Source organism: Lissotriton helveticus, chromosome 1_1 (genome assembly GCF_964261635.1).
Source record: "Lissotriton helveticus chromosome 1_1, aLisHel1.1, whole genome shotgun sequence".
NCBI lineage: Eukaryota > Metazoa > Chordata > Amphibia > Caudata > Salamandridae > Lissotriton > Lissotriton helveticus.
In genome coordinates this window covers 1,733,890,522-1,733,915,543 of record NC_136057.1, presented here as the reverse complement: position 1 = coordinate 1,733,915,543, position 25,022 = coordinate 1,733,890,522, and the positions used below count along the sequence as shown (strand labels likewise).

Below are 25,022 nucleotides of genomic sequence, written 5' to 3'. Positions count from 1 at the left end.
TATGGATTGGACTCATTTTATTATGGCCTGTGCTACCTTAGCTATGAAGAAAAATGTCTTCAAGTTTAAGGAAAGCACATACTTACAGGTGTCAGGCACCAGCATGGGGAGCGTTTATGCTCCCAGCCTGGCAAATCTTTATGTACACTCCTTCGAGCAACGACACATCTTAACTGAGTCCAATCCATACTCAAAAATGTACTGGTTACATAAGTGATTTCTGTTGTTTATTGTAAGGGACTACGGAGCCCTGTGCCAGTGGGTTCGGCCTGCGAGTTTGGAGTACATGGTGGTATGAAAGACCCTTCTGCAGTGGTTGTTAGTCTGGCGGTGCTCTTAGCGCACGCATACATGTTTCATTACCGAACCCCCTTTTTTATGGACCGCATCTCCAGAATTTAGCAGAGGCGGACCTGTCTCTTAGCAGTTTTATCCTTTTTCGGTCCTTGTTCCTGAAGAACTATATTTTCAAGCCGCGTTGGACTTTTCAAGTAGTATTTTCTTTTTTTACTGATTACATCTGTTATTTCTGGGCTGCTTTTGTGGGGTGTATGTCACAAATGTATTACTTTATACTGGGCCGGACTGGGATCCAAATTAAGCCCTGCCAAAATGTTCATACCCGGTGGACTTTACAAGGCGAGTAGACCTCACATATTTGCTTGCTCGCTGCAGTGCAGTACTATAATTGATTTACACCTCACCACTTCCAAATGTCACCAGCCGCCACTGAATGTGGAGTAGCAATGGGCTCCAGATTTGCGCCGTCTCTGGCTTGCCTCTTTATGAGGAGGTTCGAGGCATCGCATATCTGGGGCCCACGTCGTGCTAAGTGGCAAGAATATATTGTATATTATGGACGATATAAAGACGATTGTCTTATTATCTGGACAGGGAGTAAAGAAGATCTGAAGGGTTTCTTTGATTATATGAACAATCATTACAATATGTCCTTCACTATGACTGCTAGCCAGACAAGCATTGTGTTTCTTGATACTGAATTATTTGTGTCTGAAGGCAAAATAAACAGCCGACTGTACAGGAAAAGCACCTCTTGCAATTCGACACTGTATGCAACTAGCGCTCATCCTAAAGCTCAGGTCAACACAGTACCCTATGGGGGAGTTATATAGAGCTCGAAGAAACAATAGCAGCGATGAGGATTTCCTGAGATGCGCTAACGATATGGAATCACGATTCATGGAAAGAGGTTATGATAAGGAGATCATTGTAAAAGCCAAACAAAGAGCCTTAATGCTACGCAGACAGGATACTTTAAAGCCCAACGCCCAAAAGAATAGCAATAGGGGAGGAGGAGATTGGCGGGCATCCAAGATGGCCGCGTGAGCACAGCGCTCCCCGGACCCCCGCCACTCCGGCATGATGTCCTGAACATATCCTGACTCTTTACGAGGATTTGTGTAGAGGACGCTGAGCTGATTGCCCTGGAACTTTTGAAATTTGATTTGGACCCGGGGTGCCGGAGTTACGGTGATTCGAACTTTCGGGCTCCGCCCTCGAGGTACGCCCGGGACTGGGTGAGGCTCTGTGGCCGTCTTGGAGTTGAACAACAGCGGCAGGGGGATTCGACTTGTGGGTCCCCCTCTTAAGTTTCGGTTTCGTTTCTGCCTCAGACTGAGACATCTGGCAGGGGAGCCTGGCCTGGGCTGGATCCGGGGCACGAGACGGCTGTCGGGCCTTTGGCTGGTTCATTCTCCTACCTGCTGGCCCTATACTAGTGGTACCCTAGCAGCGGCTCTTTGGTCCCGAAGCCCTACTTTCCTGTGGCCATTCCATCGAGCCTGGTAAATCTCCTGGTGACGCAGTTATAGCATGGCAGGCAGAGGGGACCGAGAGACTCGGAAGACCAAGACGCCCCTGCGTGGGGGCCCGGTCCAGTCTAACGTTATGGACCGCTACACCCATTCAAGGGGGTCCCCCGGAGCCGCCCTGCCCGGATCAAGTACTGCTGACCACATTGTGGACGCGTCAACGGAGCCATCCTTGCAGGACATCATGGGCGCCATTTCTGGCATGAAGGAGACGATAGGCCAACAATATGAAGCTTTGGCCCACAAAATCGACACCGTGGCCATTGATGTGAACTTGATTCGAGCCGACCTGTCGAAAACTAATGAGAAGGTGAAATCGTTGGATCTCAAGTCATCCAGCCTCACGGAGGACGTCTCGGAGATACAGACGGAGATCGGCAACCTCCGTAGGGTGAACGATTTCATGACCCGGCGCTTGGAGGACTTTGAGAACAGGGCACATCGCTGTAATGTGCGCGTGGTCGGAGTTCCGGAGAATCCAGAACCTCACTCTGTTGATCTCCTTGTTGAGGACTTGATCCAGAACTACCTCTCTCCATCTGGTCTGAGTAAATTTTTCGCAGTGGAGTGTGCCCATCGTGTCCCGGGGGGCCAGGGTAAGCCAGGTGCCCCGCCGAGGCCTATTGTTGCGAAACTCTTCCATTATAGGGATCGGGACGCTATCCTGCAAGCATCACGTGTGAAGGGCCCGGTGGCCTTTGAGAACGCCACGGTGACCTTTTATCCGGACTTTTCTCAACAGGTCCAGAAACAGCGTATGGGCTTCCGTGGTGTCAAGAAACGTCTCTGGGACATGGGGTTACGCTACGCTATGCTTTTTCCGACCAGGCTGCGCGTTGAGTACGATGACCGAACCTTCTTCTTTGATCGGCCTGATTCTGTGAATGACTGGCTGGACTCTCTGCCTGACCGACCTCCTGCGACTGAGTCCGCCGCCCACCCGGGTGGTGCTGAGGGTGGTGTGGAGAGCTGAACAATTCGTCTACGCCTGGGCCCTCGTATAGAGTAAACTCTTCAGGGATTCTATGCCTCAGTGCCTCTACTGTTTGTGTGTTCTCCTCATTATCTGTCTTGCTCGGGGTGGCGGGTGGGCCAGAGCCTTTCCTCCTCCGGGGTTCTTTTTGTAGAATGGGGGTTCTTGGGCGACAGGCACACTGCATGTTGGGGTGGCTTTTTAGCATTTTGCAGGGGTGCAGGGTGGGGGGTGTTTTCTTGATTGTTGGGGGGTGGATGGTTGGGAAGTTCGATGTTTGTGTGTTATGTTCTCAAGGCGACTCAATCTTGCTTCTGATGTTTTTTATGTCATGCTCATTGCAGAGGGGTTTCGGCGTTGCTGTGTGGGATGGGGTAGCGGGTTGAGGTTTGTTTCGTGGAATGTTAATGGTCTGGGAGATCGTATTAAGCGGAGTGTGGTGTTAAAATGTCTACGCCGTTTATCTCCAGATATTGTTTTTCTACAGGAGACTCATTTGGTGGGCAATACTTGTCGTGCGATGAATAGGTGGGGATATCGCCTTGCCGCACATTCGGGGTTTACCACGGGTTCCAGGGGGGTGGGTATCCTTGTTCGGGCTTCCCTCCCCCTAGCTATTGATGATGTGATCCTTGATGATCGGGGGCGTTATGCTGTCCTCGTGGGTCGTTATGAGGGTCGTACCCTCTCCTTGTTTACTGTTTATGTGCCCCCCGGCCTACAGACTTCTACCTTTTCCGATTTGGGCCGTGTGTTGTTGAACCTCCCTGATAGTACTCTCTTTATTGCAGGTGACTTTAATTCTGTGACCTCCGGTCTACACGATCGTTACCCCCCTAGGGATACTCCTTCAGCCCAACAGTGGCTGGGTGGGTTTTTGGACACGTTTGGCTTGGTGGATTGCTGGAGGCTTCTGCATCCTACCCAGCTTCAATACACTTTCCATTCGGGGGCCCATGGGAGTCTGTCTAGACTGGATTATTTCCTGATGCCCGCGGCGCAGACGCCGGCGGTGCGTGAGATCAGACACCTCCCCCGGGGCATCTCCGATCATTCTCCGCTCTGGCTTTGTTTTGAGATTGGGGTGGAAGCGGCGGGCCGAGTGGCTCCTATTAACCCCTGGTACCTTACCTCCCCTGAGACCCGTAACCTTTTGACTAAGTCTTTGGATGCCTATTTTTTAGACAACGAGGGGCCCGTTTCCTCTGCGGTATCCCTGTGGGAGGCCTTTAAGACAGTGATTCGTGGGCAGGCCCTTTCCCTTATTGCTGAATCCAAGAAGGCTAGGAATCGGGAGGTGGTGGACCTTGAGAGAGAGATTGCGGAGAGGGAGGCCGACTTAGAATCGGAATTCACCTCTGATAAACTCCACGCCCTGGGTCTGAAACACTTTGCCTATAAGTCCTTGGTCACGGATGCGGCTAAGCTGATGTTCCGGGAACAGCAGAGTCGTCTGTATGATGTGGGGGACAAAGCGGGTAAATTGTTGGCGTGGTTGGATAAGAAAGAGAGGGCGAATCGTGTTGTGCCTGTGATTCAGTCGTCGAATGGTGTCGAAGTGACGGACCCGGTTGGAATAGTTGAATGTTTTGCGGAGTATTTTCGTGTGGTTTATACCCCTGTGTCTGGACGGGATGTGGCTGACTCTCGCCTTTTGTTGCGCGATATAGCTTTGCCCAGTGTTTCCGATCTAGACCGTGTCTCGTTGGAGTCCCCTTTTACTACGGATGAGATAGCGACTGCCATTCGTTCGCTCCGTTCGGGCAAGGCCTTGGGCCCGAATGGGTTACCGATTGAGCTTTACAAGCTACGCCCTGACAGGGTAGCGCCCTATCTTCGTGCCATGTTTTTGGAGTCCCGGGAACGGGGTATTCTCCCGTATGACCAGCGTTTGGCTACGATAGTCATAATTCCCAAAGAAGGGAAACCGCGGGACCTTTGTTCGTCTTATAGGCCCATTTCCCTGTTAAATGTTGAGCCTAAGGTCCTGGCTAAGCTCCTGGCGACCCGCCTACTGACGGTCATTAGTGGCTTGGTTCATCCGGATCAATCCGGATTTATCCCACATCGCAACACGGCTCTTAACCTACGTCGTCTCCACGGTGCTGTTGCGAGGGCGGGGCTTCTGACGGAGCCGGCCATTTTGGCCTCGTTGGACGCCTCGATGGCCTTTGACACTGTTGAGTGGCCCTATCTTTGGGCAGCTCTCGAAAAATTTGGTTTTGGACCTGAGTTTATTGGTTGGGTGAAGTTGTTGTACGTTGAACCCTTAGCGCAAGTAGTGGTGAATGGTAGAGTTTCTGTCCCCTTCTGTCTTGGTAGGGGGACCCGTCAGGGTTGCCCCTTGTCTCCATTGCTTTTCGCGCTTGCCTTGGAACCGTTAGCTGCGTGGCTTCGATGGGAGCCTTCACTCAAAGGGATCCGTTGGTCACCGGACTTTGAGGACTGCGTCTCTCTTTACGCGGACGACATTCTTCTATATCTTACCTCCCCGTGTAAATCTTTAAATGTCTTATTTGATGTTCTTACTTCGTTCGGTGCTAACTCGGGCCTTGTTATTAATTGGGCTAAGTCCTGTGTGTATGTTCTTTCGGGTGTTTTGCCCCCTTTGCCGGACAGATTTCCTATCCAGGTAGTCCAGTCTGGCTTCAAGTATTTGGGGATTTTTATTACCCTGGACCCCTCACTCCGGTTTGAGCGTAATCTCCTCCCCCCGCTTCTTAGACTGCGACTGGATGTGGCCCGTTGGCGTAAGCTACCCCTATCTCCTCTGGGTAGGGCAGCTCTTTTTAAAATGATGTCCTTGCCGCGGTTCCTCTACGCACTTCAAAATTCTTATACCGACATTCCCGCTCCCTATTTCAGAGAGATCGAGAGTCTGCAAAGACAACTGATTTGGGACGGGCGTCAACGTATAGCCCTTGCGATGTATTCGCCGGGTCGCGATCCGGCCTTTGAGATGGATAGGTTCCAGCTGCCGGGAGGGGACTTTAATAGAGCGCTTTATTCTAGATCGTCCGGGCGCCATCTTACGGGCCCGTCCAGGACCGCAGTCAACGTGTGGCGCGCCGCGAATGTGAGTTTGGGATGGGAGAATCGACTGACGCTGGCGACTCCGCTTTATGCTTCTGAACGTTTGGGGTGTCTCTGGTCTACTAAGGGCTTTGAACGCTGGGATATGATTGGGATTTGTAAGGTGGGTGATGTTTGTGTGAATGGTAGCGTGAAATCATTCCAGGCCCTTAAGGCAGAATACGACTTGAGTGATAGGGAGTTTTTCCGGTATCTGCAGGTCCGGCATGCCCTGGCCTCAGTTCTGACTCCTGATGTGGCCCTGCCCGAGTCCTCCCCCCTTGAAGATCGTATACTCGATGGACACCTGCCCGACAGCACTATCTCCCTTATTTACAAAAAATTGATTCATAATCGAGCTGATTTGTTGGTCCGACTCGGGGAGATGTGGGTCGGTGACGGATTGGAATTAGATGACTAGGATTGGCAGTCGGCACTCTCCTCTCCGAAAGAGGTCGCCATTCCCGCTCGTCTTCGTTTGGTGCAACTTAAGATCCTCCACCGGGTGTATGTGACTGGTCCGCGTCTGGTTGTAATGGGTTTTTCCCCGGATGGCCTATGTAAGCGTGGCTGTGGGATGAGCGCTACCTTTATGCATATACTTTGGGAGTGCCCTGTGGTGGCAGCCTACTGGGTGGATGTGCTTACGGTAATGACTGTTGTGACTGGTGTTGCCCTGCGGCCTGAGGCCCGACGATGCCTGCTGAACGTGTGGGAACCCTCCGATTACTCTGTGGCCCAGACTAGATGGGCGACCTTGGGTTACATGGTCGCGAAGCGTGACATTGCGCAACTTTGGGGCGCATCCCGACCTCCAGACGTTTCGGTGTGGGAGGATAACATGGACTGGTCCATGTTCCGAGAGAAGACCGTCTATGTGGCTAGGGACAGACCCAGGGCGTGGACAAAAATTTGGGGTCAATGGAATGCATATCGTGGAGAAATTTGTACCCCTCCCTTGGTTGCCACCTCCGATGTTACCCTGTCTCCCTAGGCTGACGTTCCCGAAATTTTTCATTCTGTTTTAGGATTTTCCTGTCCTCCCTGCTTCCCCCCCCCCCCCGGCCTTGCCGAGTATCATTGATTTACCTTTGTTTTCCTGATTAGTGGCCTTCCCCTCTGACATCTGGGCTGACTTGATTGCTGCATTCGCCTTGTTTGGTGTTCGTTATTTTACTGTTTAATATAGAAAATCGTTGTATCCTGTCCTATGTCTGGAGCAATTTTACTCTATGATTTCGGCCTGACCACGGAAATGATTGTTTACTTCATGTGTCGTGCTTTGCGACTTAGCGGCCAGCCCGTGTGGTTGTAGGCCCATCTCTGTACTTTTTATCGGATTGCTCAATAAAAGTTTTTAACCAAAAAAAAAAAATAAAAAAAAAAATAGCAATAGGCAAGATCGGGTAAGGCTGGTAACTAATTATCATCCGTGGTCTCACCAGATCTATAGGATCCTCATTAAACATTGGCATTTACTTACATCGGATCCAACAATATGTCCTTATGTTAACACTAAACCAGGCATCTCCTATAGACTGGGGCTACCCTTTGCAGTTTGATTAGCCCAAGCTATCCAAGAATTAAGAACAGTGATCACACATGGTTGCATAAACATAATGTAGGATCATTCAAGTGTGGGCACTGCAGTATGTGTAAGTATGCAGAGAATGGGATAAAAGAAGTCCGATATAATGGCTCTGCGAACTACAAGATACAACATATTGACTGTTCCACAAAATTTGTGGTATATGCATTTCGATGTGTCATAAGATCTATATATGCAGTACAATCAGATGCCTAAAAGATAGGATGGCAGAACACTTTAGAGCTTTAAAAAATCTTGATTTAAGGTATCCACTAGCTAGTCATGCTAGTAATTGTACAGATCAGACAGGTAACCTATCCTTCTCTTTCCATGGGATAGAAAACATACCAAGTGATAACCGTGGTGGAAATCGAGAACTGAGGGTCCGTCAATGTGAGGCACAATGGATACTTCAACTACGTGCGTTGGAACAGGGTATAAATGTCGATTTTGAACTATAGTACTTCTTAGGTTGCTAAATGTATTTAAATGATGTTTCTGTTAGTAAAATTGACACGATTAACTGGACCCTAAAGTACAAGCATGTATCAAGTGGACCACAACTGTGTTTTAAAAAACAATACGGTGACAATTGATGCCATCACAAATGTCATAGAAATGAATGCACATAAATGTATGAATGTTATTGATGTTTCTATTACCTCTCCTATTCATGGGATGTTACATATCTCTTGGAAATGCCTTTTTTTTTAAATTATGAGAATTCAACTGAGAAATACAGATCCATGACTGCTAATGTGAGAATTATCGTAAACAGATGTGAATCGTATAACCTGTTAAGTTATCTTGTACAAGACATCGATTGCAAGTGGTGCAATAATGAGGTAAAATGTGCTCTGATAAGACAGTACTTTAATGCTATAAACCAATATGTTACACGGCTTGGGTGCTAACTATCCTCCACTACATTGTGCTTCCTCAATTTCTAAATTATCAATAAAGTCTCTTGGACAAGCTATTTTTCTTATCTTGAAATGGGAGGTTTTAATTATGATATGTTGTATGAAAGCGGTCAGCTTGCATTCATGATATTAGTAAGGTTTATATATTCGGTTATTATATTTCAGAATGGGCAAGGGTATTTGGTCAGAAAAAGAGCAATAATTATTGCTTATTGTGTTCATTGTAAGATGTTATTTTGGAATAATTTAATGATTTTAAAGGAGTAACGACGTTTGGCATTACCCTTTCGGGCACTGTGAGCCCATTCTAAGATGGCGCTCACTTTTGGGCTGGTTGTGTCGTGTTAGTCCATTCTCGGTTACTGATGAATAAAATAGATACGGGAAATGGCGTCTGTGCAACATGCCACGATCACGCTCCGAGCATACTCGCTGGGAGACTTTGGTTTTACGGAAATACTGGCGAGTTGGGAAATACCTTCGATATTGAGACAATACGCGTATGAATATGTAGTTTTATGCTTGGAGGAGAAATTGTAGGTTTTAATGGTTTAGGGGTTTGTGGAATGATATTTGACACGATAGTAAAATGTAAAACTTGCCCGTGTACACATAGTGGTTCTCTATGGACCACAATAACAGACAGTGTTTAAAACAATCTGATGCAAGTGGAAGTATCAAAGTAAGGGTTCTTGGCCTTTTGTGACTTAGGTATAAGAGATGTTTTTGAATAGGGAATGATACTTGATAGGATAGTAAGTAACAGTATGTCAATTTATAGTTTTTGGATTATAATAACGAATAGCTATTAGAATCATTTTATAAGAGTACAAATATTGAAATAAGGTTTTTTTTTGTCGTTGGTAACTTACAAGTATAATATGCTTTTTGAAATAGGGTATTACAGCCAGAAAGTGATTACAGGCGACGTGGAATATGGAATAAATAAAAAAGATTGATCCATGATATGAAGAATTAAAATGGGTGAGTACAATGATAAGTGGTTATTAATGGACAGATTGTAATATTTAGATGTAAATAGTACATGTACTGATAGATGTGATACCATCTTCTTATGGTTTACTTATGCCAGAAGACAGTGGGCCTTGAAATACTAAGAACAATAAAGGAATGTTATTTAAAGCTGTCTGAGGTGAGCTGGATATACAATAGAATTGTAGCTATTTTTTGGTTATTTTATATATTCACGCTGCACTGCATGTTTGCTTGTCTCTTCTTCCTTGGTTCTCGAATTGAGAAGATTGCAATATTATTCGGAGGAAAATAATCTGATTATGAATCATTTGATTGCCTTTTAGCGTGTTCGGTGGTTGGGTTCTTATCATACTCAAAACAGTTTTTGGTGATTTCTGTTTATTCTGGATTTCTGCTCGCATCCCTTTTTCTCATGGTGGAGGTTAGGCCTAGCCTCATATTGAGAAAAATTTGTGATGTGTATTTATTCATTTGCAGCCCTGAGGAAGTCTTTTGGCATAATATTCCATTGACGAAACACGCGTGTTGGCTGTTTTGGCAGTGGTAGCGGCTGTACTGTATGTAATTGGACCTGTGCTTTAACAAGTCTTCGTTGTGAAATCTGAAGAATACGGAAATAAAAAACTACCGATTGGATTTGGACTTTATTGAACACCTGACTTTGGATAATTATTGAAAAGGTACAGATTTACTAATACTATGTTAATGCTCGGGGACTCTGACCAACATTTTTGACTTTTTAGCAATTGGTAGCAATTGTGAATCAACAGCACGGGATGGTGGCTGTTTTTGGTTCCCTTGGTAGCAAACCTGATTATAACTCAAAATATATATATATGCCTCAGACTCTGCGCAGTTAAAACTTCACTACCCAATTGTAGAAACATACTTATGAGTGGCGTTCGGCGGCCATGTGGGACACTTTCACACAAGCAAAATCAAAGCAATGAAGACTAGGGAAATATATAAATATCAGAAATGACACCTATTTGAGCAATGAGAAACACTAAGAACAACTTAAAACTGCTGGAATGCACCAGAAATGGAACTGCATTGACTATGCAAGAGGGCCTCGTAATGATAAATAAATACCAAAACATTTCACCGGTTTATGGAAGTAAAAGAGCCCGTGACAAAGGGTTCCATAGCTGCCGACCCCAACTAACGAACATCCAATGTAGTAAACTGCTGAGTACAGTCAGTACAGACCTGTGTTTCTGTTTAATATAGCTCATAAATGCTCGACTTCAGAGATCCAAGCAACCACAAGGAGATGATGGACTGAGTGCTGAAACTTTTCAGACAGATCTGAGTTGAATCATCATCATTCTTTATCTCACTTCGCCACCCCAGTTCAGACACAGCTATATGCAAATCCGTATTGACCCTGTGCCTCATGGGAACAGTCCAGCCCGAACTGCCAAGCCATATCTTCCCGGGACCAGAAACAGGCATCCTGGGACCGGTTTCAGGCTAACGGTCCTCATCAGCCAGGCAAGCTTGAATCCAGTGGCAAAGTGTGCCAGGGACCCAAGTCTGGGCATACACTGCCAACTTAAGGCGAACAAAGCAAACACATGGAGATGATGGACGGAGCGCTGAAACTTTTCAGACACTCACCCCCAGTCACAGATCTGGGTTGAATCGATCATCGTTCTTTAGCTCACTTCACCACCCCAGTTGAGACACAGCTATATGCAAATCCGTCTTGACCCTGTGCCTCATGGGAACGGTCCAGCCCGAACTGCCACGCTATGTCTTCCCTGGACCGGAAACAAGCGTCCTGGGACCGCTTTCAGGCTAACGGTCCTCATCAGCCAGGTTAGCTTGAATCCAGTGGCTAAGTGAGCACGTCTGGGCATACCCTGCCAACTTAGGGCAAACAAAGCAAACACAAAGAGATGGACAGAGCGCTGAAACTTTTCAGACACTCACCCCCAGTCACAGATCTGGGTTGAATCCATCATCATTCTTTAGCTCACTTTGCCACCCCAGTTCAGACTTCAATAGGAGGACGTCCTTCTGCCTCCACTGGTGGCGTGAGCAGGTGACTGCAGTTCATAATGAGAAGTTGTGTGTGAGGCTGCGCAGTACAAAAAATCAACAATGTAAATCCCTGCAACTGGATAACAAAGACCAAACCCCATAGACCAGAGCAGCTACTGGATCTCAGAGGAGAGCACACCTCTGTGCTGCAACTGATATTCTGAATATTCATGCTCGGGTGGTGCGTTTACCATGGGAGTCGTTGCGACTAGGCGGTCCGTAAACAGAGCTGTACCTCGCCACACAGCCACTCCTGACATCAGTGTATTTAAGTTGCCCTTTGCAGAATCCAGTTTTGTAACAATATAGCAGCTCAGCCAGCTAAGCATGCCAGCTGCTGCACGCATGCTACTGCGCACTGCCACCAGCTTTAGTTTCACTGTCAGCTTTGGGAATTAGCAGAGATATGGCTTAACAGTTGAGGCAGGCCTTATGCATAATGCGTGATTTAGCATTTCAGTGCGGTGATGCGACCACCACACTGAAATGCGTTAGTCTAACACCGAATGTGTGGTACTTGGCAGGACTGGACTCCCAATCTGGTCATATAGCTTTGGTGTCAACAGCTGGATGCCTCCCCCCCCCCCCCGACTAGGCAATCGATCTCTACATATTCTTCAGTATGCAGATTACATAGTCAGCATGGATCAGACCAAAGTTGGCCTCTAACGACCTCCGACCAGTTTACATGAATACAGCACATCTAATTTTCTTACCATCAACTCAGATTAGACCATAATTATAATAATAGGAATGCAAAAGCACAAAAACATATCACATGCATCATAGGCTCTACTCCAGGATAATTAATTCAGTGCAGAAATGTAAGTATTTTGGGGTCTGGTTCACAGAAACAAATAAGACCCGCCGCCCATAAAAAAGAGCTGTCTAACAAATTGACTGCCATAACATATGGTTTAATAAAATTGAACAACTAGGTAAAAAGTCCGTCAGCAGTAGGCATCAGAAAGGTCACTCAAGCTTCTATTATCCCAGCACTTTCATATGGGCATCAAGTGTTCCCTGGCGCGTGTTCAGAAATCCTAGAGTGGGCTCAATGTGTGGCCTAAAAAAAATAATCTTTCAACTCCCACAACACCTTTCTAGGGCGAGACTTAGGCTGAGCTCAGGCTGGGCAAACAATCATTAACCCTCGAGTCCGACTTTCTAAAATATTATATTCAAATCCTGAAATCTCCGAGGGAATCCTTAGAGAGATGCCTCAGAGACGCATTATAAAAAATTGGCTCGCCATGGAATGAGCAGCTTACAAGAGCCATGGCCTCTATTGAAATAAACAAACCAGCATTCGCTCTCCCTTGCGTTTCATACACCACCCAGAAATATATCAATAAGTCCAACTAGTCTCATTCCAGCAAGACCAGGCCTCATTAAAAACACTATTTTTTCTGACCCTACTGAATGACTCATATTTAGTAAAAAAAACCTTAGCCCTACTTTACTGCCCTCATAACCCTAAAACCAGAAGAGAGATTATGTACATGCAATTGCTGGCACTTCCAATTACATACTTCAGCCAGGCCTGGGCAAACCAAAACACAGAAGGAGCATGTCGACTGTGTGACTACAAATGTGAATCATGGCTACACCTCCTGTGCTGTTGTCCAACCTTAGCAACTGAAAGGAGGCTCTTTCTGAGAGAACTATGCCTGAGAGAAAAAGTAACCACCTGCCATGAGGCCTCTGCAATAGGTTTCTCACAAAATGAACCTCACATCCTGGCCCGCTGCGGAAGATTTGTACAATCTATCAGGGGTGCCATGCACCCCGGAACTGCCCCCCGTCCTAGCCCTCGTAAGGTTCAAACGCTAATACTGGACCTCGAAAGAACACTCTTCAACACAGTCGCAAACGCACAAGTAACTCTACAAAAGAAAGAGTACCAGCGTGTAGAATGGTAACAAAAGTACTCCTGTGGATTTGAGGAGCCAGATGGTTGTTACTTTCATAGGGAACCGGTCAAAGAACAACGGCCAACCGCAAATATGTGAAAAAGCCACGAGTCAAATATTAGGACTTAACTATCGCACCTCACCAGAGTTTTTAACCTTTATGAACAGTGATGTCTTTTTTTCTTTTAATGCTCTAATTGTAATGCAATGGTTTTAATTAACTTATGCAAATAAATTCAAATTCAACATAAAGTAACACGATAGGAATTCGACTATGTCTGGATGGTTTTGGAGTCAAGTCAGTAGGATAAAGCTAAGAATAAGTGAAGATTGTTATGAATGAATGAATGAATGAAATAGTTCTATAGAGCACGCATTACCAGCAGGTGTCTTAGCGCTAGGCGAATCAAGGACTGAGAAAGGAGCATCAAACCGAGTGAGGTCTGAGTGACCTTGTTGTTTACTGGCAGAAATTGCCTGGTCTTTAGCTGCTTTCTGAATAGCTGCAGGCTGTATTGGGACTGGAGGGCAAGAGGAAGGGAGTTCCATAACTCCCCCACACCCCTAGAAGTTCAGGGTTCTGCCGTGGCAGTTATAGGAATGACAGAACAATGGTGGGACTTCTAATTAGCTTAAGTAGGAATCTTATTCCTAGTTTAACCTGATAAGCCATCAGAATGCAGATGTAGGGCTCATCTCAAGAGGCTTAAGACAAAATGACATCCATTTAGGAGAAATGTGGGAAATGAAGGTCCAGAAAAGCAGGCACCATGCTAGATTTACAGGATATCCTGATAATTCACATTTCTTTGAAACAAATATAAATGGATCTCATTCAAATAATCATAAATGGAGCTCATTCTAATAGTCATTTATAATTTGAAGATCTGGCATAGATCCAAGGCCTTCTTAACTAAGCCCAGTACACAACTCCGCTCCACCAGCAGAGTGCGCAGAGATTTCCCCTACCCCGCGGCAAATTCCTACTCCGTAGTGGAGTGGAGTTGGCCAGCCCCGCCCATTAAAAAATTGAAAATACTTTACTAAAAACCCCAAAAATAAACACTTACCTCTACTGCCAGCGTCCCCGGGCTGCCCTCCTCCTCATCCTCACGTTTCTCCTACTTGGGTCGATCAGCTTGCGAGAAATGCACATGCGGGCATACGCAGTTCTGCAAGATGACTGACCCAAGTCGGAGATGGCGAGGATGAGGAGGAGGGCAGCCCGGGGACGCAGGGGGTAGAGATAAGTGTTTATTTTTTAGCGTTTTCATAAAGTATTATTAATATTTTAATAGGCGGGGTGGAGGCGAGAAGCGGAGCGGAGTTCCACGGAGTTTGCTCCCAACTCCGGGGACCTCCACGTATCCCCGCTACGCCAGCCCTGCCCGGGTTTATTCTTAACTATGTTTAGCAACTCAGACTTAAGTGAAAGACGATTTTAAAATGCACACAACATGAAAAATATATCTATTGTAAAGTGCGAGTGTTAGACAACAGTACAATCAATAACACTTTAAATCTTTTGTTTAATAACAAAACTATTAGCCTATATTGAATCCTGTCAGGATTCCCAAGGTTCACTGACTGGTATAAGAGTTTTTCCTCTAGTTCTCACATGTGCAAAGTAAAGGTAAACCTAGAGCTTTTGAGCAAAAATTGATCTTAAACAAAAATCTCTCAGAAATATACAAATTTACATTTTACTTGAATTAAACAAAATCAAGTTCCTGCAGGAACTTTTTAAATAAATAAATACTTTAATAAACTAGACCTGTGCTTTAGGAAGCCTGGTTGCACCAGAAAGAAAAAATGTCATGCTGCAAATGACATGTCTACACGGTAGATATGATAACTTATCATAAAAACGTGTTTATTCAGTGTTGTGCAGCAGGGGAATGCTAGCCAGCTGATACTATCAGGCGTACTCCCAAGAGGCCAGTACGGATGAGAGACCAGTAGGAATGAATAAGGGTAGCCATTTGTCACTCAGTCAGTCATGTGACTGGCTATGACCCAGCCACCTTGCTCTTTTAGAGACACCGCCCACATTGGACTTTTCCTACTTTTTAACGAAGACCAATCCAACTGTAGTTAAAACATTTCAGCTATTATATATTGATCCTAGGTGGCTTTATAATTTGATTGTTAGTTCCTAGAGGGCAACTTCAACTTAACCATTATCAACTGAAATTACTCATACAGGGAAAACAATCAGTCAACATGACATTTCAATTAAACCGTGGCCCAGCAACAGAATATGTCTTCTTAAGATAAGACAAGTCTGTCCTTCTCTGTTGTCATTCACTTGAATATAATAAGTAGCTACCTTTACAATTCAACGCTACGACTTGTAAAGCTTTTGTGGGACAAATAGCTACATCTTTTTCCAGGGTACGAACTAGCAGCAGTCCTTACAGCAACATTTATACTAGTGAGGAGACAAAGCTACAGTTAAACACCAGTGCAATGATTGACAATGCTCTTAAGGGACTGTGTCAATGCTACAGTTATATACCAGTACAAAAAAGTGACAATGTTGCTTTGTAATAAAGCTGCATTCACATTCCAGGACAATGGATAGTGCCCACTCGTAACAAAAAACTACAGCAGAATAGATTCACCTTCGAGGACCCTTAGTCCTAATGCTCACCACATTTGCCAGAAAAAGACAAGGCACTTGTAAATACCAAAGTCTCACACAAAATCTAAGTTCGTGGACAACATGTGAATGTAGGCATTGCCAAACAACATCAAATGCTAGTTTTCAAGTTGATTACATTCTCAAAATGTACTTCAAAAAGCAAACGACCAAAAAAAATATATATATCTTCCCAGTTGTTGATGGATAAGTTCTCAGCAGCAAACCGTTCCACCAGGTACTTTCAGGTAACTGTTACATTTTCTAGGGAGAGAGAGAGAGAAAAAAACGGCAGTATTACAGTCTCTTATATATTTCAAATTGCATTAACCTTGCCTATTCTTGATGACTTAGTCACCCTCAGAAAAGTAAATTATAATATAAATAGTATGTTTAGTTTCTAATTTCTCATTAAAATCCAGCATTTACAGAATTATGCATCCTCTACTTTTTCAAAATTTGGCAACTTTGTGAAGATGAAATTTAAAAAAAAAACAGCAGCGATCAAAATCGAACTTTGCCGATTTTGTAACACCTAGAAAAAATGTCACAAACAAAATGTATTTCACAAGAGGAGTCGAACATGCCGATTTGTTTAAACCATTGATGTACATATTTTTCATTTTCTGCTCAATTAACCATATTCACCTAAGCCAGCTGACATTTACACGACCACAGTGAAACATACTGTCAAAGTAAACGGCATATGCTTGCCGGGCATATGCTTCTAATACATAAAAATAACGATCTTACAGTGGCATTGTAAACAGAGTATTGTTGGTTTTTTGTAGTTCCAGCATGGATGACATATTTAAAACTAACATGATGGCCATCTTGTAATGGTAAATAAGGATACACTATGGAAAAAGCTTTTCATGATAGTCGCCTCGTTTTGAGGCAGGGGCTAAGTGGGATGTAATGCACTGCTGATGTAATGAACGACAAGCAGGCCTGTTAGCACTGTCTGAGAGCTGTTGAATCAGCTAAAAAAAGAAAAGGAAAGACATTAAAGGAGTCCTTGTTATATGCCTGAGTTAGGCCCATGTGGCAAGTAGCGCTGCACATTTTTTTCCATTGCCCTCTTTCTGCACAATAACATTTTACAATAACCTTTTGCACATATCTGTGTGTGTGTGACAATTTTGGATTAGTTTCTCTGAAACTGCTTTGCTTACACATTTCATGCAACATTATTATGCTGCCTCGAACACGGAGTACAAGGCCTTTGTACACGCTGTACAATGTCATTCTATCTTTATCCACAGGGAGATGGAGCTATCTGCAAACGCATGTCAATGCTAATTTGTATATACATCACAAGGATACTTTTTTATTATAAATAAATGAGCATTTCCGGGGTTTAGACAGAGGAGACACTTTATGTAAACCAGTGACATGCTAATGAATTACAATGGAGAGCACCAATCAGTATAATCATGGATTGAGGTATAATGTGGTGCAGTCATGGTATTGACTGTATAAAATTTGAAATAGGTAGAATAGATAAATATGAAATGTATACATGTGAACAACAAGAGTGATGATAGGTACTGGAGTATGGTGAATTTTTACTCAAAGGTGAAAACTGCTTTGTATCATGAGTAAGCCCACTTGGGCTTGAAGTGAATTAGTAATATAAATTATTTTGAGTATTTTAGTTTTTAATTTTCATATATAATTTTCATATTATATGGCTAACATGAATTTGGTTGTTTGAGATTGTTTGTATATGAAAACAAATGAATAAGTGGAGATGAATAACACACTAAAAGATGGATGCCATAACACAGCCTGTGTACCTTACCTTTAATACTTCCTTTATGTTTGCACATTTATCATGAGTGGTGTATAAAAAAAGATTTCCAAAATGGCACTTAATATCATAATCAAGGTTGTTGTTCAGCTGAAATGTGCTCATTTTATATAGAAGGATGCATTTCTAGTGAGTGGTTTTTTTTTTTACGATATCAAAGCATACAGCTAAAAATATAAGGTTTTCCAAAGAGATTCTAGGGAATTATTACAATGTAAATCGTCTACCCTTATGGTTTATCAAAGGGATAACATGCACCATAATGGTTCTGTATAAAGACAATCTGAGATTTCATGTAAGAAAATACAGGACTGCAGGCTTCAACACAATGCAATAATAACCCACTCTTCAAAGCATATTTGGTTTAACATATGCACTCTGTAATAAATAAATCAGGAATTTGTCATTTTTTCATAATACGCAGAGCATATCAATGGCACCTGACTTAAATTTCCCAGTCAATCAATTCGACTTATAGTCTTTATAATTGGGTTGTTACCAAAGCCAACTCAGACCGGATGTATTGTGTTTCTTTCTTCCCACATGGCAACCAACATTTATACTGTAATAAACTTAGAAATATGTTTAAAATTATAGTAATCAACAATACATACAATTATTGGAAAGCTCTGTGGCTTTGGGCACCGGGATTTAATAGGGATCTCTAAAATAGGTGATGTCTTGGATCATGGTGTGTAAGCCTCTTGCCACATGCTCCAAGCTAGTTATCAACTACATGACACTCAGACATATGTGTATCTTCGTTTGCAGCATGCGTATGTGGCGGAGGGGTTGGACGGGACGTCGCTGCCAGAATATGCCCTACTGGAATGTCGCTTCTCCAGGAGGAGATCCCGGCTAAAGCTATTTCAATTACCTACAAAAAGTTGCTTAATAACATGCCGATAGAGTGGGTCCTCTTTGTGCCAAGTGGGAAAAGGTCACTGGTGAGTTGGAAGATATAGACTGGGAGGCCACTCTCATGCATCCATGTGAAGTGACCATCAAATTACAGTTACGGCTCATCCAATACAAAATACTACACCGCGCATATTTTGATAGAGCCCAACTGCATGCAATAGGAAGAGCTGAGTGCCCGGAGTGTCTGTGATGTCACACTGACCTGGGACGTTTATACATACCCTTTGGGGGTGCACTGAGATACAAGCCTATTGGGGGTCAATCGTATGGGCGCTCAATTGCATTGTTGAAGCCCAAATAGAATTAGAGCCACGGTTCTCCTTTTGGGGATTTTGACAGAGGTAGACGTCCCAAGGCGCAAACGTAGTTAATCTGGGGTTGGTAGTAGCTAAACAGTATATAGCTAGATACTGGGGAGCACCACAAATACCTACCATTAACGAATGGAGGGAGAGTCTTGATATGTATATGGTTGCGGAACGGGTGACGTATAAGGCTGAAGTTCTCCTAAACAATTCGGGAAAATATGGGCCCCTTGGATTAAGTATTATGGTTTGGAGGTGGAGGGAGATGAAGGGGAAGGGACTTTGTCGTCCGCAGGACCCGAGGTAGAGCCTTGACCGCTGTATTGTGGTGATTAAAAAAAGATATCCAAAATGTAACTTAATGTCATAATCAAGGTTGTTGATCAGCTGAAATGTGCAAAATGTATATGTAACTAGGAATGCATTTCTAGTGAGTGTTCGTTTTTTACGAGATCAAAGCATACAGATAAAAATATCAAGTCTTCCGAGGAGATTCTAGTAATTACTACAATGTAAATCGTCTACCCTTGTGGTTTATCAAAGGGATAACATGCACCATAATGGTTCTGTAAGAAGACAATCTGTGAGATTTCATGCAAGAAAATATAGGACTGCAGGCTTCAACACAATGCAATAACCCACTCTTCAAAGCATATTTGGTTTAACATGTGCACTTTGTCATAAATAAATCAGGAATTTGTCATATGTTTTCATAATATGCAGAGCAGATCAATGGCACCTGACTTAACTTTCCCAGTCAACCAATTCGACTTATAGTCTTTATAATTGGGTTGTTACCATAGCCAACTCAGACCTGCTGTATTGTGTTTCTACCTTCCCGCATGGCAACCAACACTTATACTGTGATAAAATTAGAAATATGTTTAAAATGATAGTAAATAACAATACATACAATTCTCCTAAAAGGGCTTAATGAGTATTATTAGCTTTCTTCAAATCCCCAGATTAATCGAATGGGTCACCAACACCAAACCTCTGCCTTCCATGGAAATCTATGAGATTCCATGTAACAAAATATCTACCTAAAGATTTTAGCACTGTACAATAACAATTTGCCTTTAAATGTCTGCTACTTTTCTTCTAAAGAGATCAAACTTATGAAATCTGACAATGTTTTCGAATGAACCACTGAGGCTTATAGCCTTTTCCATTGGTCTGACAGCTAACACAGGCCGCAAGAAGTGCAAATAAACTGACAACCATCATCCATACATCTATAAATTTAGAAATAGGTCCAATAGGGCCTTGGGAGGGGCGGCCGAACAGCGGGAGGCCTGGCACTCCCGGGGGATTTTGGCCCGGGGGGAGGGCAGCCAGCACTTCAGTGGGCTGGTTGGGCTGCATGGGATCCTTTTGGGCTGGTTGGGCTGGGCCTTTGGCTACCTCTGGGCTGGAGTTGGGCTACCTTAGGGCTGGGGGGATACTTAACCGGACATTTTAGGTAACTGCCCACCATTTTGGTGGCAGTGACCCAGCAGCCAGTGGGAGGTGTCCTGGGGGCTTAGCTGTTTTATGCCTTTTTTTTGCTGTCTTTGTCTTTTGGTAGCGCTCTGTTTCCTTCGTGGGTCGTGTGGCTGGGGGGATTCATTTGGATATTTGCCCTTGGGTTGCTACTGCGGGCTTTGCTGCTGCGTGCTGTGGCTGAGGTGCTTGGAGCGCGCCTTTCATCCTACCTGGCTGGTGGTAGGGGGTGGATGGAGGAGTTTTTGGGGCCAGGGGGTGGGGGGGTGAAGGGTGGGGGTGGTCGGTATGGTGGGAGATGGAATCGCTGGTGTGGAACGAAGGGGAGGGGGGCATTTGGGGAGATGGGGACGGGGTTGGGGCATGGGAAGGGAGCGCGGGGTGGGGCGAGACACCCTGGCGTGGTGGGGGGTAATTCAGCAGGGGTTGGGAGGGAGGTGTGGGGGTCACGGGGGTTTCTCGGGGGGTGGGGTCCTTTTAATCCCGGCATGCTGGACTCCACCTATTTCTCTCGACAGGAGCGGTTGGTGAGGTGCTCGGGAGAGCAGCATGCGGCTCCAACACACCGATAGGATGGGCTGGCTCTGCTTTGTACTGGCAGTCGCGCTCCCACGAGGGACCGGACGATAGAGTCCTACGGGAGGCAGGGTGGTAGGTCCCCGCCAGCCCAACCCCAAAGGGTCGATACGGCCGCCGGGGGACGGGGCGGAGGTCCGGCAGTGCTGATCAGGACCCCGAGATGGAAGTGGATGAGCGGAGAAGAGAGAGTGTTGACTTGGGCGAGCTGTGGCGCACTTGCAGGGAGAAGGCTCGGTAGAGTGGAGCCCATGGAGGGTGACCGGTGGCATGGCTAGGAAATGGATGAGCCTCAGTTGGATTACGACGAGGACAGCACAGAGGAAGGGGAGAATCGGTAGGGGAGGGGGGGCACGGGGGGGAATGCAGTAATGTTGTTCATAATGCTTTACAGTCCCTGAGGAGTCGCCGAGCGGAGAGCAGCCGAGCAGAGAGGGTGGTGCCCCCCCCCCCGATCCACGGGTTAGACGGCGGGATCCGTTGCGGATGCTGACCTTGACGCCAGGTAAGGAATGTGGCGGGGCTGGGAGCGGGTCAGGCGGGACCCACCGGGGTAGGGTGTCCATGGGCACTGATGCCAGGGGAGGAGGGGAGGAGGTGCGGCTGAGTAAAGGGACGTACGTGAGGGACACAGGGGTAGGCCCGGGATGCGGTGAGCACTGGGGAAGGAGCCAGGGACGCGACACCAGCCCGGAAGGACAAAGGGGGTGCGGAGGGGAAGGAGAGCCATGACATACCGGTGCGTAAGATGCCATATATGGGCGTCACTAAACCCTTGGGGGTGCACCTGTCCTTGGCCATCAAGGAGAAGATTTGGAAAGGGAACTATGTTGACATTTTGAAGCTCTTGCATCGCGAACTGATGGTGAAAGAAGGGTCGAAGGAGGAGGAGCAGGAGCTGGCAAGGCGGCCGAAGGTGCCTTTGTCCATTGAAAATTGGTCGGCGGGGTTTTTGATATTCACCAGTGTGTACTGTGAGAAGTACCCGGAGCGGGCGGTCGCGCTTTTCAAATATATGGATGTGATACAAAGGGCGCAGGTCATGTATGGGGGCTAAGCGTGGTCCCACTATGACGAGGAGTTCCAGGCACGATTGGCGGGAGACCCGGACGCGAAGTGGGGTGATATCGACACGGATCTGTACCACCAGACGATGGGGGTTGCGAAGTTTGGTAGGACCGTATACACGGCCAGCGGGTTACCGCTGACCCGCGCCCCTTTCAGGCCCGCCCCACCCGTGGCGGGATGAGACAGGGTCGAGCTGACATGACCGCCGCCGTCTGAGCGTGCTGGGATTACAACAAGGGTGTGTGCCGCAGGCAGTATTGTCGATTCCGGCACGAGTGCTCCAAGTGCGGGAAACGCCACCCGGTGGTATGCTGCTGGGTGGTAGGGGGTAGTACGCAGGCTCAGCAGCCCGTGGTGGCCGGAGCACAGCCTGGGAGTCGGGGAAGAAAAGGGGGGTCGGGGAATATGGGCAAAGGCGCGTACGTCGGTTAGGCTGGATCGGCTGGAGACCCTCCAAGCGTCCTATCTGCAGACCGAGGACGCGAGCGTGTTGCGCCGGGGGTTCCGAGTTACGAGGGTCCGCGGATCGCTCGGTGGGCAGTAAATGTGAAATCAGTTAATGCGCACAAGACGGTGGTGCAGGACAAATTGTTCAAGGAAGTGCGGGAGGGGCGGATGGCAGGCCCTTTTCGGGAGGCGCCCATCCAGAACTTGGTCATTGATCATTTCTCCTATTGGCGTGGTGCCGAAGAAGGAACCCGGGCAGTTTCAATGTAACATGCCTTCAAGGCAAAATGCAACATTAAGTCGGCATTCAGGCTGCTACCTGTACATCCGGAGGATCACTCGCTGTTGGGGATCCAATTTGACGTGGACATCTTTGTGGATAAGGCGTTGCCCATGGGGTGCTCGATCTCTTGCGCCTAGTTTGAACGTACCTTCTTGCAGTGGGTTTTTTCCTGGCACACTGGGAACGAGACGGTGACGCACTACCTGGATGACTTCTTCCTGGTGGGAAGGCCCGGTTTGGCGGACTGCCAGCAGCAGCTGGACGGTTTTACGGAACTCATGGGTTACCTGGGTGTGCCTCTGGCGCCAGAGAAGACGCAGGGTCCCAGCACGGTGTTGTCATTTCTGGGCATAGAGCTAGACTCCGTGGCCATGAAAGCACGCCTGCCGGAGGAGAAGAAGGTACATGTGATGGCATTGGTGGACAGCATGTTGCAGAAGCAGAAGGTGGTGGTGCGTGAGGTTTAGGTTCTGTTGGGGCATCTGAATTTCGTGTGTCGCGTCGTTCGGGCGGGCCGTATCTTCTGCAGGTGGCTGGGGCTGGTGCTATCCGGGCTCACGTTGCCACTTCACCACCTCCGTTTGTCGGCGGGGAAAAAAGTGGATCTTCCCATGTGGTGGGGCTTTTCTGGAGCGCTTCAATGGTGTGCCCATGGTGTCCCCGGAGGACTGGGACGGGACCATCTCGTCGGATGCGGCGGGGGTGGGCGGTTTCGGTTGGTACTGGCAGGTACGGTGGTGTGCGGGAGAATGGCCGTCACACTGGCAAGGCGGGGGATGGAGCCTTGCTTTCTTGGAGCTCTTCCCGCTCGTGGTGGCGGTGATGGTGTGGGCACATAAGTTGGCACACAAGCGGGTAATTTTTAAAGTGGACAACATGGCGGTGGTGCAGGTCGTTAACAGACAGTCCGCCAGGGACCCGCAGGTGCTCAAGTTGATGAGGGTGTTTATTATGAAATGTTTGGAGCACAATATTTTGTTTCAAGCTCGACATGTTCCCGGGGTGGACAATGACATTGCGGATGCTTTGTCTCGTTCACAGTGGCAGAGGTTCCATGGGCTAGCCACGGAGGCAGAAGACCCCAAAATGCCGGTACCCCTGGGACTGTGGCACGTGGGAGAAAACCGGGTCATACAGCTGGTAAGAGCGTGGGTGGCAGATTCTACCTGGAGAACGTACGTACAGGCCTGGCGGGAATTTCAGGACGGTGAGGCTGTGCGGCAGGAGGATCGCTGGTGGCGGTGCGAGCAGGTGGTGCAGTTTATACTGCGCATGATGGACAAAGGGATGTGAAGGGTGATGATTGCCAGGAAATTGGTGGCGGTGGCCTTCATGGGGACATTGTGGTGAGGGTATGCACCGTCCGCGGGGGAGCTGGGGGCACGCTTATTGGAGGGTTGAGCGCGGGGACAAGGGGCCAGAGCGGGTAGGCGCAGACCCATCACGGCGGGGATGCTCGGCACGTTGATTCAGTTGTTGCCCTCCATCTGCCACAATCAGGAGGAGACCGTGCTGTTTTCCACGCTCATGTCGTGGATGTACTTTGGAGTGTTTCGCGTCTCTGAGCTGGTGAGGACCAGAGGGTGGCCTGGGATTTTGTGGTGGGATGTCGACCTGAGGATACGGGAGGTGGCGGTGCGGCTACGATGCTCTAAGACCGACCAAAGGGGCGTGGGGAAGTGGGTCGTGATGGGTCTGTGGAGGCGGGGGCAGTTTGCCCGGCAACTTGGGGCGGGTTGTTGGCTGCCGCGCGGCAAGTGAACACGGGCAAAGCATTTTGTCGGGCTAATCATACCAGGGTGACAGCAGCTCAGTTGTTGTGGGTCCTGCGGCACGCCCTACGCGCCATGGACGAGGACCCGAAGGTGTTTGGCACACATTCTTTCCGGATCGGGGCTGTGACGGATGCGGCACGACAGGGTTGAGGGAGGACCTTATGCGCTCAGGGCGTTGGAAGTCGGACTGCTATAAGACTTATATCAGGCAACGGGGAGTGGGGTTGGAGGACCGCGCTTGATGGGTGTTTTTTCTTTTGGCTCGCATATGTGTCTTATCAGGTGCAGTGGCGGGACAGGATAGACAGGAGGCTGTCCTGTCTACCCTCATTGTGGGCCATTCCTTGGTGAAAAGAGCAGAACGAGCG

General features: G+C 46.9%; 1 protein-coding gene across 1 annotated transcript in view; it reads right to left on the bottom strand.

Moving 5' to 3' along the window:
• Nucleotides 1-14,864: 14,864 nt before the first annotated feature.
• The window catches only part of ZGLP1 (zinc finger GATA like protein 1), a 546,271-nt gene continuing 536,113 nt past the window's right edge, over nt 14,865-25,022 (bottom strand). Inside the window, exon 6 of the mRNA XM_078659174.1 lies at nt 14,865-16,248. Within this exon, the coding sequence (XP_078515300.1) occupies nt 16,200-16,248 (49 nt within the window). The 3' untranslated portion in view covers nt 14,865-16,199. The remainder of the gene's footprint in view (nt 16,249-25,022) is intronic.